Source organism: Medicago sativa, chromosome 8, assembly GCF_051527215.1.
Source record: "Medicago sativa cultivar Bolivia chromosome 8, Bolivia_mono, whole genome shotgun sequence".
In the NCBI taxonomy this organism is placed as follows: Eukaryota; Viridiplantae; Streptophyta; class Magnoliopsida; order Fabales; family Fabaceae; genus Medicago; species Medicago sativa.
The window spans coordinates 73411378-73429750 of NC_140756.1; the positions used below are offsets into that span (position 1 = coordinate 73411378).

At 34.7% G+C, this 18373-nt stretch overlaps 1 protein-coding gene and 1 non-coding gene across 5 annotated transcripts; both read right to left on the reverse strand.

Annotated features, from left to right (window-relative positions):
- Positions 1-5158: 5158 nt before the first annotated feature.
- Positions 5159-5353, reverse strand: LOC146901340 (U2 spliceosomal RNA). Its single transcript, XR_015024465.1, has one exon. It is a non-coding gene; the product is annotated as a U2 spliceosomal RNA (small nuclear RNA).
- Positions 5354-6733: 1380 nt separating this feature from the next.
- Positions 6734-14925, reverse strand: LOC146901341 (electron carrier/iron ion-binding protein). Of its 4 annotated transcripts, none has more exons than XM_085732741.1 (5): positions 14500-14925; positions 14356-14417; positions 12718-12805; positions 7947-8046; positions 6734-7848 (listed from the first exon to the last, which is right to left on the reverse strand). In XM_085732741.1, exons 1-5 carry the CDS (start codon positions 14643-14645, stop codon positions 7168-7170), a joined length of 1077 nt encoding a protein of 358 aa, XP_085588867.1. In that variant the 5' UTR covers positions 14646-14925; the 3' UTR covers positions 6734-7167. The 4 variants fall into 4 exon arrangements, with proteins under 4 accessions (XP_085588867.1, XP_085588866.1, XP_085588868.1 ...); XM_085732740.1 differs by having other exon boundaries at positions 7947-8049; XM_085732742.1 differs by lacking the exons at positions 14356-14417; positions 14500-14925 and adding an exon at positions 13642-13973 and having other exon boundaries at positions 7947-8049.
- Between the last annotated feature and the right edge of the window lie 3448 nt (positions 14926-18373).

Below are 18373 nucleotides of genomic sequence, written 5' to 3' on the forward strand. Positions count from 1 at the left end.
TATTTGCCTAATAACCTTAGTGAAATACCCACTCTCCAATGAGAGCTTGTCTTTCTCTATATTGCTTTAAAAGCACTTTAAGCAAAGAAAATATAACAACAAATTTGTCATCTTAAATAACACCTCTAATACATATGATATTTTAGCTTTATGATCTCACGTGACCTATGAGTTTTGGTGTATACGCACTTGTCAAACTTAATTCTCACATTAGTTGCTGAATTTGTGAGAGAATGTGAGTTTCACCAACCTTATTTAAGGTCTAGATCCTAGAACAATATTAATGATCTTCTTTAAATCCTATATTAGAATTTAACTTAAATTATCAGATACATAAACTATATTAGTTTAAAGAGAACAAGAGTAGCAAAATGTACTCACCAAAATACCTAGTGCATCATCAATATCAAGTCTTTAAACGATAATATCAATTGCTAGCGGTATTTTACAGCATTGATCAAACAATGACAATTTACTTTAACAAAGAATAAATTCTTATAATTGTCATATGTTTATCATAATATATGTGAATGTAAACTCTTAAATTTTTAAATAAGTTTACACTAACACAACATCATCACACATGTCAGCAAAATATTAAAGAAATGTGCTTCTTTATTTGTAAATAAAAGACCTTAACAAGATACCAAACGCACCATTAAAACACAATCTTTGGATTGCTAAGAATTAACTGCAAGCGGTACTCTCAATGTAATGATCAAACATTGGTGATAAGTCCTGTCAAATAATAGTCACCTTTGGGCGTCCTATTATCCACATGGATAATTACGTTATAATCACCACATATTTACCATCACAGGCATGTAACTATCCGGCCAAGTTGTGCCTTCCTTGGGGCCGACGACAACTCGCATAAATAATTACACACTACATCTTTTGTAAGCTTAATTGAAATCAATTTACACAACAGAGGTTACTTGGGCAACATTATTGTTTCAACTGACTCAACTAATTTTACTAGACAATTTTAATATATATTAAACGGGGTGATAAATCCTGTCAAATAATAGTCACCTTCGGGTATACTATTATTCACATGGAAAATTACTTTATAATCACCACACATTTACTACCATATGTATGTAACTATCCGGTCAAGTTGTGCCTTCCTTGGGGCCGACGATAACTCACATGGATAATTTCATACTACGCCTTTTGTAAGTTCAGTTGAATCAAATCTACGCAACAGAGGTTACTTTGTCAACATGTTGTTTCAACCAAAACAACCGCAATTACTAGACATTTCACAACAAATTAAATGGGAATGGTCTTAAATTTACAAGGCACTACCGACATAATGTAGGCTGAATTAGTCCATTATGTTGCTAAGTAACCATAAGGTCACTCGACAACCCTTAAGTGTGAAGACAAATTCATGAATTTCAAAGAAAATGCAAGTCAGAAATCACACCAATGTGTGTGTGACAATACATTTACATATATCGCATAAAAGCAACAACAAACATAGCATGAAATATATTCAAAATGCATGATTAAGACAAAATATTATTGTAGAAAACTTAATAACAATAAACTTAAATATAACAATCATGCTATAAACCAAATATTCAATTTCAAGCCAAATAAAAATCGAAACTTTGCATGATCAAAAATTATTATTGTAGGAAACTTAATAACAATAAACTCAAATATGATAATCATGCTATAACCAAATATTCAATTTCAAATCAAATGAAAATTGAATCTTTATGAAAATTGAATCTTTATATTCCAAAAAATATTCATGATATAATTGATTCACAAATATAAACTAAATGATTCTTTAAACAAAATAAAACATAACTCTAGCATAAATATTTCCTAAACAAAGGAAACAAACTTTATATGTTTATATATAAACAAACACTTCTAGAGTCCATATTTCTTAAAATTAAAGAATCAATCCTTATTTTCTGTACTACTAACTTATACCATAATATTATGATATTCATCGATAAAGGCAACAAATATTCCACAAGTATATATAATAACCAAATATATACAACAAAACTTAATTTGCCTTATTTTTCAAAATAAACTTTTAAGTACAAAATGAAATTGTGAATCAATTTTAATCTCAAAACAAAACCAATGACCCAATGAACTGCGAAAAATAACCATTTTGTATTCATATTTCCTTACTAGCCTTATTTCCAAAAGCCGTGGAAGTAAAAGCACCATTAATTCTTTAGATGCAAATTAAATTAAATAAGACCAAAGTTGAAAGAACATAACAGGTTGCAATTTTCCACAACAAAAAAGAAAAGAGAAAACTAGAAAAGCTAGGAAATACACTTGAATCATTAAAGATTGTCAATGAATTGATCGGCTGAACAGTAATGGTTCCCTTTGGCAGTAATACTTAGAGCATTTGATCAAAGTAATATGTCCGGCACAAATCAAATTTTCTACATGAGTTATCTTAATTCACATGAAATCAATTAACATGAAAACCAAGACACATTATGATCCCATAAAAGTTGGGAAAATAACCAAAAATCCCACACACAAAAATGAATTCATAAAATTAAACCGATAACAACAATATTCTTAAACTAAAATTGAAAACAAATATGATCGATGCCTGACGAATCACAAGCGTGCAATATGGATCAGATCATATATATATATATAGGCATACATAAAACATTGATTAAATTAAAATCAATATATTTAATTATATATAACTTAATCATCCAAAAAATTGGTGAATTTTTGTAGGGCATACTTATAAAACAAGATTTGTTATGGTCACTCTTAATTCGTCAAACTGGAGAACCAAGGCAAAGCATAGATTCTTTTGACTTATAATATTCACGCTCATAGAAGAAAAAACAACGGTGAAAACATTCGTTGCGTCTATGATGCAAAATTAACATACAAACCACACAAAGGCGATATCCATATATTTAAAATAATTACTCCCTCCGTCCCATATTACTTGACCTAGTTGACTCTGTCACGTATGCCAATGCACAATTTTAAACTTAAATTTCTTTAATAATCTAGTAGAAAAAATTACGAAAATTTGATATTTTGAAAATATTAATCGAGACGAATCTAACAACATCTTATATGCTATATTTTGTTTTTATATATTAGTAGAAAAATAGAGTCAAAACATGGTACATGAATAGTGCAAATATTCTAAATAGGTCAAGTAATATGGGACAGAGGGAGTATATAATACGAACAAAAGAAAACAAGACAAAACTCGGTGCCTTTTTCTATAAAACTTAAGTCGTAAAAATTTATAAAATTAGGCCGTGAAAATCAAATCCTAAATTCGTTCATTCAATTTAGGGTTCATATCATTCGGGAAGAGACACTAATTCAAATAACTCAACAAATCAAACATGAAGACCGCTCTGATACCACTTGTTGGAAATTTAGGTCTTAATAATAAAAACAGATTTCATAAAGCATGTTCAAATTCAGAATGAATAGCGGAAGCAAACAAAACATTGAACATGATTATGATCGGATCTACGACATGTTTGATTTATCAAGAATATTAAGAATTAGGTATTAGGAATACCTGGATGAAGCTTTGATGACATCCCTCTCAACAACAACGATGAGAAACGATCTGAAATACACAACATAGGTTAGCGGCGGCTGATTTGGTTCTTCCTCAACCGGTACCTTTATGCCTCAAGTTCTCTTCAGATGGGGAGAAGAGAGAGTTTGCCGTGTACGGTATATTGGGGACCATAGCCTCTTTTATATTGGATGGCCATTAGGGTTTCCCATTATTCCGTTAATGGGCCATCCGGACATCCACTCATTGAGTCCATATCAACTAGTTAAATATTTAATTAATTATCTAATTAGAAATCTAATAGCCTTATTACTTAATTTGATCACTAATCAATTAAGGCTCACAATTGATAAATAGCTAATATAATTATTATTACGATATTTGCCCACATAATGATATTGGAATATTATTAAATAATAAAATATTCCAACAGAGGAATCGAGATTTCTCAGCTAACAATTTTTAAAACAGTGCAAACCATGTGCCCCTGACACTTGACAGGCAAAGCTGGCTAGTGGTTTTTTAGTGTCTGAGATTTTCTAGCTTTTTTCATAGGTGAATGCTTCTCTGGAACTGTTTTGACCATTTCAAGCGGCATAGGAATTAATGTCATCAATCCACCACAGTACCATTGCAACATTATAGAGAAGAGAGGCCATGATTTATACGACCAAGAACCCATAATTATTGGTTGTCCATACACATGAATTACTTTCTAAAAGAAATGAAATATATATATCCACACACATGGAGTTTTTTTTAAAATGAAACCACACATATGGATTACTTTATTATAATTAAACTGTTGTACCAAATAAATAGAAGAGATATAATTATTTTAAATTCAGTACATTATTTGTTGTGTTAGCAACACAACACCACAAATTACCCATCTTTAGAAGTTAAGAAAAAGTCAGATTAGTTGATTATTTGATAAGCACTTCCCACTTTAGATAGGCACTTTTTATTGTTTGTTTCCTTTTATTCTGGTGGGCTAGCAATATAATATAACACCAATCCATAACGAATCAAAATGTTGTAAGAGAGAATCATTACAACGATCAAAAAATTTGGACATGGCATGATATAATGGGTTTGATAAATGAGCAGATTCTAAAAAAGTTGATGTTGAGATGAGTATATAGCCCTAGAAACTTGAAAGTAACTAGTACTATTGACAGCCTTTTGTCAAAGGGAAAAAAATGTCATTGAAAGTTTCATTCCCACCAAGAAAGTAGGTGCTGATCGAGTAGCATTGTAGGAGGAGGAGAATAAAATAAAGACAATAAATTATAAAAAAGCACTTGTGGATTAAGTAAGTAACCTATGTAGCTCAATGGAGAGTATGTGTTAGTGTTATTAAAAGCTTGGAGGAGAAATTGAAAAAGATTGGATTTCATTGTCCCAACGGTATGTGCCTTTGGAACCTAACAAGCCTTTTGAATTGATGAGTCTTTGATTTAAAGATAATATAAATTATGCATATTTAAGTGTTTTGAGTGCTCCATTGAAACTACTAGTAGATTTTACTTTTGAATCTGAAAACTACTGAGATGAGCTGCACGTGTTCTAGTACTAACCTTTAAAAGTAATTTTTTTGGGAGCGCCAAGTCTATCCAATAATGTAACGCATAAATAACACACAAGAAGTCGAGTAGCAAGTTACTGCAATGACATCTTCTCTCAAAAAAGTAATATAATATCATGTGAACCATTGGTCCACATATCAGATATTAAATGGATAAGAACGAATACTACACTTGATCTTAGCCAAAAGACCGAGAAAGGTATACGTAGGAAATTAGGTATATGCAATTTCAGTGTTTTATCCCTAATAATCATTTCAGATGAAACATATATCCATAATAAACTCGGTTCTTTTTGGCATTACGGTATATTAGGTAAACTCATGGTGGTGGTATTGTAACTTTGTTGAAGGTGCAAAAAATCACAGTTCACCTTAATTTTGTCAAATTCATCGCAATATCAAACATATCTTTAAAGTTTAAAGTATTTTCCCTTTCTTTTGTCGGTTAGCCAAAGGACGTATAGTAAATGATTTCTTCGTTCTTAAGGGCTAAGATGGTGAACTGAGGAAAAGAATTATAGAGGCAGGAATATGTACTTACATACTTTTGATCATCTTATTATTGCTTTAAGCTATTTTCGCCTAACGAGGATACCCCCCCCTAACTTATGTAAGCAACAGCTTTATCTTATTCCCTTCAAAAGTCAAGTTTAGATAAGTCGGATTTTAGAGAGCTCTTCCCACTGGCATGAACAGAATCAGAATGAATCTTTTGGCAAATAATTTTCTACAAGATAAAATCACATACTAGTAATACATTACTTAAAACTTTGATCTTATTCTTTAAAAAATCTCAAAAAAATTATAGATGTTTATTCAAAGAGAAATAAACACAAACTATTTACGCAAGATAATCCAACCATTTATATCTAACTGGTGTCGCTAACCTTTCAAAAAAATATCTAACTGGTGTGGCTAAGTTGGTTTAGTGCTAAGTGTGTAGAGTAGAATAAGTACTAATTTAATCCCTACAAAACACACTCTTGAAAAAATAAGAACTTTTAAGTTATAAGTTAAATAAACATCGAAGTTGAGATTAGTCTCATCATGAAACTGGGAAAGTTAATCCATTGTGATAATTGAAGGATGAAATTACTGTTCCTTTCCCTCAAAGTTCAGCTCCCAAAAAGTTAAATACCCCACAGCACAGTCACTCACCCATTCTCTATATTCACTAATACTGTACAGCTGTTTGTACTTGGAGCATATGCTCAACTACAAGACAATCTAAGCTAGAAAACCGGGATTGGATTGCAATTGAAAAATGAATATGTGCACTATTTCCTCAAGTTCCAATCTAGAATGTGAAATAAAATACCTACCATGATCTGCCTAAACATACAGGCCATAAAGAGAGTTGATAGTGCATTGTGTTTCACGCTATTATTGCACACTATCGCATTGCATCATCAGTAGTAGCACCGAATGTACGATATCACAAAGTATATACAATAAAAAAAAATTAGTGAGTGGTAAAAATTCCACGAAGCCATCAATTTTCAAATCAAATTGTGACATTTTTAATCTAAAAATATATTGAACAACAACATCCATATATCATAATTTGCGTTAGAACTTCAAGATAAAAGCATAGAACTTCAATGAACTTGTTATTAAAAAAATCTAATAATAAAATACCAAAAATATAAACAAGATCCCCGCAATTGGATGTATCAGAGTATTGTAGAATTCTGCCAGAATTAGGCAATAACAATGGTAAACTAATGACGACTTCATCACAGGCCATCCGAACTGAACCAGTGATACTTCTTTTCGAATCATGACTAGATTAGTTTTCTGTTTAACTTCAGTTGAATCAGATCATGATTAAACTGAAAATATAACAAGTTCACGATTCAACTAGCTCAAAAAATGGTTACGTTCCTGATTTTAGAGACATTGTTTGGCTTCCGTTTTGCCTAACTCTAATTTTCCATAGCATTTTCCTTGAATAATACGATACAGCATTTAGATTTCTTCATTCTGCAGAAGCTAAATTTTAACCACTAAAAATTCCTCATAACTGCTCTACATTCTCGAGAGAAGAAAAGTGCTTGTCAATGATGTTGAGAGTTTCTTGATCAATTTCTGAGGACCCAACCAATTTTGGTAACGAGTAATCCAATTCTTTTGCTGGTACAACATCGCCTTCAGCAGTTTGATTCTGATGCATTTCATTGTCTGTGTGTTGCACCATAGCAGAGTCTTCGTCTGAATTGAAAAGCTGTAACTTCACCTCCAAGCATGACTGCAAATCCTCCTCACTTCGGGCTTTGTTAATTTTGTCCAGAAGATCACTTATAGCTGATAACTTTTCGGTCCTCTTTCTCTTATTCGAAGATTCACTAACTTCATCGATTTGTTCATTATTGCTGTCACCATCTACAGCAGACTTGAGCTTCTTTAATCCATCATCTACAGTTTTTTTTATTCTTATTCTAACACCATCACTTCTCGTCGAGTTTGACCTTAGTTGCAATTTTAACCCAGGGATCATTACCTCATTGTTCTCTGTCGAGGTAGGATTAGCCTCCGATGCAGAAGACACATCCTCATCTGAATGCTTCACAGATAATACTTCTTCCAGCAAATCTACATTTTGCATGTATCGGTCAAAGGCTTCATTTTCCGCTTCAACATTTCGCTCCTTGTATTCCTTTAACTTGGAAAACCTCCATTCATTGATAGCTGCAGCATCCTGTAATCAGACACAGTGCCATTACTTCCAAGCAACATACAGCTTGCTAGAACAAGTTTTATACTCGATCAAACTTAATTTATATATTGTGCATGTACCTTTCTAGTTAGTGGCTTCTTTGATCGAAGTGAAAGATGCAAATTATTGAACTGAGCAAAACTATTGGAAAGTTGTCGAAGTGACGCAGCTCTACCAGCACTTCTGATATAAAAAACAAAATGATCCTCAGGGAAAAATATAAGAATCTGAAATCTGATTATATAATTGAATCAATCGAAGAATTAGAAATAAATACTACCAGAGCAAACTGGAAGTTCAAAAATTGCATAAAACCCCTTTCAAAAATTTCATTCCATTTATTATTTGTTTACCCGAGTACACTTGATTATTTTACATTAGTAAGCCGCTTAGCAATAAGTGTTGCATGAGAAAGATAAATTATTCCTCTCTTATTTAAACATTGGAGATATATATATATATATATATATATATATATATATATATATATATATATATATATATATATATATATATATATATAAACACACACAATAATGTAAGTTGACGAGTTTCAGTAATTTAAAGGATAAAACTGAAAGAGTAATAAAGGTTACCAACAAATTTAATGCTACTGCAACATTCTTAACCCCAGTGACATAATCAACAAGGTTTTATATATACAGGGACATCCCTATATGCTTAGTTTTTTTATTTATTTATCAAAACCTCGAATCTTGTAATTGTTTCCAACATTCAACTTCACATACAGAAAGAGTCTGGTTTGAAACTCGGCTTTTCCAGATCTTGCAACTAGCTATGTTTAAGATTTTATCTAATAAGAACATTGAATCCAGAAGCCAACTTTTTATAACTGAGACCTTCCCAATCTCCATTTGTATCAGGAACAATAATTTTTGTAAGGTCTCTTTTTATCATTTGGAAAAGAACAGAGGAGACTAGGACTACAATCAAACTATCTAAACTCCTAATGCATCTGCTAGAAGAGAAATAGACAGAGCGGGGGAACAAAGACTCCAAATTTGCATTCCATAATCCAAGCTGGCCCAGAGCTTGGTAAGCCAATCTGCACAATGGTTACCTTCCAACAAGGTGTGCTGAAAACACAGGTTCTAGGAGTCAGTCATGCCTTCTAATATGCTAAATGATGGAGAGTAGACTTGCTATTAGATTCACAAATGGCATCCATAACAGCGCTCCAAGTCAAAAAACCAAACCACAAGCAATTGCATGTAATTCAGCATTTAATATTTGAATCGAAGTCATGGCTACTAGAGACATCAATGATCCGTCATGGCTACTAGAGACATCAATGATCCAATTACTAGAGGAGGTTATGATGAGACAGCCATAACCCAATAGCTACGGTTTCCAAAATGAGCTCCCATCCACATCAAGTTTCACAATATTCTCATAAGGCTGCCAAGAAACAAACCTCATGTCGTTCTGTTGTTGGAAACCAAACACTTAAGGTGGAATCAAAAAGAGCCTTAATGTCATTAACAACAAGCCGGTCCTTTCGGGAAAAAAAAACTCCCATTGTGAGATTTCCAAACCAACCAGCAAGGAATTAAAAATAGTTTATGCAGCATTGTACTTTATCCAATGACATCATTGGCAAGGAAATTTTGGGGCTAAGTGAAACAGAAACTGCACCGGATACGCCCATCAACCATACAAACTTACAAATCATGTAAAGTTGTCTCTTGAGCTGCACCACATCTACAACAAGAAGTGTAATGGGAGACAAGTCGTGAGGATCTAAAAACATTTGTGGGAAGACTATCATAAGTCCAGATCCAAGACCAGTTATGGGAAATAGGCACAGGAGTTGTATTGCGCTTACTTAGCCATGTGTGGCTCTTTTAGTCATGTAAACAGGAAGGAGTGCTGTCCACAATCCACATGAGTTAACAAAGACACCACATTTCTTGCAAGATATCAGTAGGGAGTTGAGTGGCGAGAAGATTGACAGGCCACTCACCAGAGTGATGTATGTCACTAATAAATAATTGAACATCGTCAATATTAATCTCCAAAGAATCAGTACATTGGAAATCGCAAAGTACCGTGTGCGGGTACTCCTCTTTATTAATGGTTGTATGTATAGAGAGGAAACGCTTCAGTACAAAAAGTATGGCTTAGTATGGGTACTGTACTGCTAAAGATGTAAAGATTGAGATCCTACATAGGATCAGGAAGGAGTTGCAAGATCGTAAACTGATGAATCATAACAAGGATTGTAAGATCCTACCAGATTCACAAATTGACATATAATTTCATGTATATGCATAAAAATAACACTTCAGAACACCACAGTTACTTAATTAATAAACAAATAAACTGTATACTTAATTAAAAACTAGTATAGCATAAGATATTTTCTTTTATTGTTATTATTATGTATGTGTTTGACTTTTTTAAATCACATTGGCAATTATTCATTATTGCCAAAAAAAAAAAAAAAGTTGTAGAACAAAGTGGAAAGCAAAGCGTAAAGGGTTGGCCAGTGCACTAAAGCCCCAGCATACGCAGGGTCCGGTAAAGGGTCCCACCATTTGGTGTATTGTATGTAGCCTTACCCTAATTTTACACAAGGGGTTGTTTCCAGGACTTGAACCCGTGATCTTTCAGTCACATGACAACAACTTTACCGAGGCCCCCTTTAGTAGAAAGCAAAGCATATAAAACAAAAAAGCAAAGCGACAAATTAATGTGCAGTAGGCTAGAAACGGACTGACTCAGCCTTTCATGTGTTTTTGACATGTTATTTTAGGGTTTTCTTTAATGACGGTGTCGTTTTAAGAACCGGGTCGTGGTCCTGACCCACAAAACAAGGCTCTGTGCAACATGACCAGAAAAAATGGCTGACACACGATCCCAGCCGCTTCCAGCCAATTTGTGATTCTTCCCATGCGCGATCTCGACAAGACCTATGAAGATCGCATAACCACACGATCTCACACATTGGCTCATGATTTTTACTACCATGGTACTGCTGTTAAGATCGCACATGTTGAATTGCTGAAAAAATGGGTCAGGTCAGGTGACAACACCCGGTATGTTTAAATGAAATTTTAGGGTTTTTTCAAAAATCATATAAAGGAGTAACACACACGATCAACAAAGTTCACTCTCAATTTTGTGTCAATAGCATTTCAATTCTTTCCCTCACTGTGACAATAACCAGCAGCAGCAAATAGTAACGACGTAAGAGAAACTTTATAGCTTGTCGCCGCCAGCGGCTGCAATGAACCCCAGTGGTCATATGCTCATAACCTGCTCTGATGCCTATGTCAAAATCAGACCAACTCCCCCTCTCTTTACAATCGTGTGTGCAATAAATGCTAATCATTATGATTTGCTAATTCGAATCTCAATCTATGATTCTAAACTTAATAATAAATGTGCATATTGACTATTTGTGGGCTATAAGTCCAGAGGTCGTCCTCGGGTCCCTGTTAGTGATTCAAACTACATAAATCAAAGACCTCCTAGAAAGAATGTTATGGCAGATTGGAAACCCATGGTACTAACTTTAAAGTATCAAGATTTGGATTTCTCCCATGAATGGATCTTCAGCTTTACAGGTTTGTAGTGGGAGTTCTTCAATATGCAAACCATTACTAGACCTGAAATTTGGTTTTCAGTAAACAAGGTTGGTCAGTTATGGGGGTCGGTAATACAAGGCATTGCTTGGCTTCTTTTATAGCCACATTCTGCCTCTGCAGTCTACGCCCATCAGCTTGTAGGCATTCAGTGGTGTTGATTAGACTTCAGACATTGATGACAGGCTGCACATGCATTTTTCTTTACAATAACTTGATTTATTGGTGGTCTAGCAAGCAACCAGCCAACCAAATGTGGCCAGACTTGATGCCAAGGCAGAGTACAGGAATGTTGCTCTCTCACTGCAGCAAAACTAGTGTGGATGGTCTCTTTTATCCGAGTTACAGTTGCCTTTCTCCACTACTGTTTTTTGTCATAATTGAAGTGTTGTTGTGGAACTTGATCTATATTTTGTCAGAAAATATTCTACCGAAGTAGCTGATCGTCATAACTATTTCAGCACTGGACCAAGTAGCAAATAATCTCACCAAGCCCTTGACTTAGAGCCCAACTCAGGGTGATGACTATGCCTCAAAACACCCTGAGTTTAACAAGGGAGATGACAGGAGAATGAAATTGGAGTACATTGTATCAATCACAAGAGGTTAGCTAAGCATTGGGCTTCAAACTGTTAGTTCTGATTAATCAATTAGAGATTGCTAAATTCTATTGCATAGGTAGTTAGACTCATCTGACTCTAAATTTATCGCATGTATTGTATAGTGTTGATTGAGATGAAAGCTCCCAGCCTCATGGAGTTACGCTTACACTCGTATTACATAAACCATAAATGGTCCCTAAATTCCAAAATTTTGGTGACTGCTATATCTGTTTACAAAAACTGCATATTATGACTCTATTTTAATAATACAAAGATATCAACCAAATCAAATAATACAAAAAATTAAAATGTGTGTGCGCGCCTGCTACCTCTTGCCGTAGAGTTTGAGACAAATAAACCTTTGAAACTTTGGCCAATATTGTAGCAAATAGCATGACTTATGTGAGGTATATACAAGATAACTGTAGGTACCGCACTACAAAGTACAAAGTCCAGCCAAGCTTTCAAAAGAAGAATAGCAATGCTATTCCGCAAAAAACAAAGTTTCCAACCAAATTTATTTTTCAATAAAGATTAACATGTTTGATATATAAAACTAACATAATGAATAACATGTTTGATATATAAAACTAACATAATGAATATGATATAAATGTAGGGTGTTGATACTTGTAACTTACATTGACGGGGGTGGTTCAAAGGATTTTCGATCAAGTGGGGCAGCACCAGAAGATGGAGTGTTGTCAGGAATTGTACTGGCTTTTAACACTACATTCACCATATGACATGAAAAAGAGGGGGTATGAAAAGTTGTTAGGATCTTTCAAGTATGGGAAATATCAACATGAGTAATAGAAAGTAACAGATATTGTAAATCTTGCAAAAGGATTGACGATTCACTGAAATAATTGCATCTTTTTTGTGTTACATTACATTTTCGTAACTCACACCAAGTCTTTGTGGATAAAGCTCCTCTAAAGTGGGGATGTTTTTAAAATACCGTCAAATAAAAGAATTCAAGAGCCGATACACCCTTCAGAGGGCATTTTTCCAATTTCAAAATATATAAGCTAGCCATGTTAGAAAGCTCTAGACCAGAAAGGCAGTATCTTAATTACTATTACTCTGGAATAAAAAAGGAAAATATGTTTCATTTTTATTTCAATCATATGTTTCACTTCTATCCAAAAGAAACAGGAAAATACAATATCTTTTTAATCGATATCAAGATTTAAGTTCTTTGTAACCCAAATACTCATGAAAGTAAGGATGTCAAAATCGAGATATTGTATCAGATCGAAAGGGGATAGCAAGATCATAAAACATAAAATCGTAACCAAGATCGAAGTATTCTACTCAATTAATTTTGTAGGATCTAGAGGGGATAGCAAGATCATAAAACATAAAATCGCAACCAAATTTGAAAGATCCTACCAAAACAAAAATAATACTGAATATATATTGTATATAAACCACTCAAAGTTTCAAATCATAAACAAGGATAAAACAACCAAATCTCAAATCCTAAACATAAAACAAGCGAGTCACAAAGCTTAAACATAAACAACTCAAAGCTAGAATCGTATGGAATCACACGATTTCACCTGATTTCATGTTTTCATGTTATTTCACAGGGATTTTACTCAACTCAGGATTCAATTCACGATCTGGATCGATAAGGGTGAGTGAAATCGCAAAATTGTGGGTTTTCACGATTTTGATCAGGATTCTGACAACAATGAAGTCTCCTCCTTTTGCCTCTAACAAACCAAAGGAGCTAACCCCAGATAGTGGCAGAAAGCAAATTAACCCTATGGTCCCCCTAGCTTCAGTTTCGTAATAATAAATAATTTGTATTGTGCAATGGTTTATTTTCAATTGTACTAACACTGTAAGAAATATGTGTGCAAAGCAATTATAGCAAAAGTAATCGTCTAGAAACTTTCGTTAGTGTTCAAACATCGAGTTAAACGGAGATGCACAGTCGATGTAAATACGTTTTAAACAGACAGCCAATAAAAATTCTCTATCTTGCCACTTCATACGATCAAGTTCAAAACACATTTACGCGAGTGGTATGACGTGGCAAAACAATGAAATTTAACCTAACGTAACGGTAAAATAATTTTACAACGTACTCTAGATTCTCAAACATATATCTAGTATTTGAACTTCCATTAAATTTCAACATTTCAGCATCAAAACCAAGTTAATCAAGTCGCCATCAAGGATTCAAAATATATATATATATATATATATATATATATATATATATATATAATTGAAAACAAAAACACATCAAAAAGAGCCAAACTGACCATGAATCGGACAAGGATTTTGATTCTTGGAACAGCAACTCTTGCATTGCTCATAAGGACACCTGAAAATAAAATAAAAAATCAGAATTGAAAATGATAAACAAGTAAAGTAAAATCAAAGTTTGAAAGAAAAAGGAGTTAGACCTAGAACGAGCAACATTGCCACACTGTTTGCACTTAGGTTTGTTCTGACCGCGTTGAGATTTCGGCGCCGATGAAGCCACCGGTGAATTGGTTAGACCTAGGGTTCCGACTTTCGCCGTTGAATTGTTGCTCGGTGCCGTCGCCATAAACACGCATAAAGAACAACAATTTTCGTTTTCGTTTCAACGGCGAAATGAGAGAGTTGAATCAGTTGATTCGAAGAAAGAAGGAAAAATAGTAAAAATTAATGGGGGTAATTTTTATTTTTATTTTGATGAAATTGTAGGGTTAATCTTTTTGGGAAGAGAAAAATTTGAAGGAAAAATGGGTGGGAATTGGTTTTACGAAGTACGAACCCTTGCTTAACCGCGTGCGAGCGTTGGGTTTCGGTTCTTAAGAAGCTGGGGGTTTGTGAGTTCGGAGGCTAGGAAGGAACTCTAGTTCCCGTTTGTGTTTTAACCCTAAACTGACGTGGTAACTTCTTAATTTACTTCTAGGATAAGAAAATTGTTGTTCACACATTTGAGAAAGTTGTGGCACACATGTAAAATACGTTTTTGCCTCCTCGACAGTTAACTGCCGAGTAATTCAAAATCCGGCTGTAGTTAACTGCCGAGGAATTCCTCGGTAGTTAACTGCCGAGTAAAACATTAATGCAGACAGCAGGTTCTGCATTAATGCTAAGCATTTCCAAGCCATTTTTCGGCCAGTTTTTACCTGTAATTTTACCAGAGCATTTCCAAAGGCAATTCAAATTATACAACAAAGAAACTCGGTCATAAACAAGAAAAATACAATATCTTTTACATTTGTCCATAATTAAATCAAACCGACATTTGGTTCAAACTACACAAAAGTTTGAAATTCATCAAAACGGAACATAGTGTCCATAATCAAACAATACATTACAACTCATTACACATCATTAAATTAAATCCCTACTTACATTCATCACAATTGCATATGGAACGAACATACATATATAATACATTATTTTCCACCATATTCCTAAACATAAATCCGACGTCGCTATCGTCTTTAATAAGCCAAGGCATATAGCTTGCCAATTTCCATGCGAATTCATCTCTATCTTCTCCTAGGTCTATGCATGGCATTAGAGCAGACAAGTGACATGTATATTGATTTTCACCAAGATGCTCAAAATAAGTGTTAAGTTGTGTCTTCAAATCATCAAGAGAGTCCGTCGGTGTTATCATAACCTTAACCGTCTTCTTAAACGCGCAGTACCTGACACGCCCTTCAATTCTTGCAACCTCAGACATGTTTCACTTGACAAAAGCTTTAACAAAATAATCATAGATTAGAACAAAATTAAATGGAATGTAATAACGAATAAATCAAATGCGTAAACATTAATAAGCTATAAATAAGTATTGCACTAGTTTCAAGTCAATAAAAGTCATGTTATCATATATATCAATATAAATTACATAATGTTACTTATATATTGGCCACAAAAAATTGGCATTACAATTTTGACCCCAAAATATACGTCGGTGTAATTTCTACCAAAAAAAAAGGACTAACACTGACAAAAAAATCACTCGTTAAAGGCCAAGTGATTGGAGAAGATCAAGTGACATAAAATCTTCCTCATCTTCCGCAATAACTTCAAATTGTTGCTTTGGTTTTTCGGGAGTGTCCAACAAAATAGGCGCCGCTTTGTTTGATTCCTTTTGTGGTTTCGGCGGTTTGTTTCCACTTTCAATAGCCATGAGCTTTCGGAACAACTCATGTTGATCCAAATACTCATCTTCCCAAGTCACCGCATCTTCTTTCTTGTGATTGTGCCACTCCGTAGATGATGGAGGTAGTGGACAACCATTCTTCAAGTAAATAAGCACAAAGTGATTTGGAATTACCCCAAGGCACATGATGGGAGTTTTTTGCTTACCCGGTGGTGGTGGCCCTCTTAGTAGGAAAAAAGATTCTGAGTTACCAACTTCAAGATTTGTCAACACGACCACACACCTTTTGTAATAATTAGCAACAATGTGTCCCATGTCCGGAAAAGTCAACCACTTATCAACAAGATGTGCACAACTTTTTGTATTTGCGGGAGGATGTAAGCCATTTAAAATGTAGTTATAACGATCCTCACCCGCAAATACTTCAACATAATCACCTCTATGATCTTTCAATTCTTGAATAAGATGTGTACGAATCATGAGATGATTTTGTTCGGTTAAGCCCATGAACTCGGCTATAGCCCGGAATCCACAATGTCCATCGCCAATAACATCCACCACTTTTTCAATAAATGGAAGCATGAAGCATGACATATAATCAATAGGCCTCATAACCGGGATATCCTTAGGCTTTGGATACCGAGAAGGTGGTGGAAGCGGGGAGATTGGTGCATTACCAAGACGAGCACCTTTTTTCCTTTTATATGATGATGTTGTTGGTGATGGTGACGGTTGACTTTCCGGATTTTGGGAATCAACAACCTCCCAAGAAGAAGGGATCCGACTAGTCGATGTAATTCTTCCTTTAGACCTCACAATGTCCACTTTTTTCTTGGCTCCCTTGGTTGTTGCTTTTTGTGGTGGTGGAGACAACATGGTGGTTTCAGGAAATGCCAATTGCCGCAAAGCCTCTTTGACTTCAAGCTTCATTTGGAAAGGGAGTTTCTTGAGACGTTCTACAATACCCTTCAACTCATCATCAACAGAAAAACCAAGTCCATTACTTTCTTCACCCATGTGCAACCTTCGCCAATTGTGGTGTATCTCATCCAATAAAATTGGCTTTTCTTGAAGGAGTTTAGTTGCAATTTCGCATGCACATGGTAGGCCGTAAGATGTCCTTTGAACACAACCACAAATTTCTTTGTCCATGCACAACGTTTCCCTACAACGTGACTCTTCCATAGCAATGTTGTCCAAAGCATATCTAGACACATGACCACCTAAGCCGGAGTACAAAGTGACATCTTTGAATCTATGTTCCAACACGGTAACGCTCTGTCCAAAGGTTGTTTGTATCGCAGTGTGTTGAAGCAACAACATGTCATGTATTTTCTCCCAACAAGTACCCAAATCACCCACACTATTGTCCAAATATTTCTTCACCAAAGCATGAGCCGATTCTACCCTATTGGTGGATCTACAACCAAGATGCAACATACGGTCTGTCCATGCCCTCACTATTTTCTCCTTCACTTCATTCAAGGTGGTCATGGCATAGGCTAGGAAAGGTGGGAAATCACTACAAGCATCTTGGAACTCCACTAATGCATTTGCATATAACTCTTGAGTGGGCGATTCAACCATAGCTTTCCATGCCCTCATGATCTTCTTGACAACATCACTATTACTCACCTCTTTCCCATCCTTTTTTCCCAAAGGATATTTACAATCTAAGACGCACCTTTTTTCCCAACCGCTTTCATCAAAGACCCATCCCTGTCGGTAACAATCACCTTAGGCATGTTCATCTTTGAAGTAAGAAGTTTACGCAACATTTTTAAAACCCAAACAAAGTGTTCCTCTTTCTCATGCATCAAGAATCCAAACCCAACCGAATATGTCAAATCGGTCGAAGTTACCCCAACTACCTCAAACATTGGCATCTTATACATTTTGGTTTTGTAGGTGGAGTCCATAACCAAAACCGTTGGAAAATTGTTAAACAACTTAACGGATGTTGGATGAGCCCAAAAGATATATTTGATTGTAGTACTTTCACTTTGTGTTCTTGAGTAATAAGTATAGTTGTGCTCCTCTAACTTCGAGATTAGATATTGCAACGGCTTCTTGTCACCTCTATTTGCCTTCCATATTTTTTGACGTTCATTGTACACTTGCTTCATATTTGTCATGCAATGTGGTCTTTTGTTCTTCAAGTGTAT

What these genes read in the sequence shown, in the direction of transcription:
- LOC146901341 (XM_085732740.1), bottom strand. Translation starts at nt 14,645, where the DNA reads ATGGCGACGGCACCGAGCAACAATTCAACGGCGAAAGTCGGAACCCTA. An exon ending in GGCAATGTTGCTCGTTCTAG is followed by an intron (nt 14,418 to 14,499) that starts GTCTAACTCCTT and finishes TTTTATTTTCAG; the next exon opens with GTGTCCTTATGAGCAATGCA. An exon ending in AAATCCTTGTCCGATTCATG is followed by an intron (nt 12,806 to 14,355) that starts GTCAGTTTGGCT and finishes TGGTGAATGTAG; the next exon opens with TGTTAAAAGCCAGTACAATT.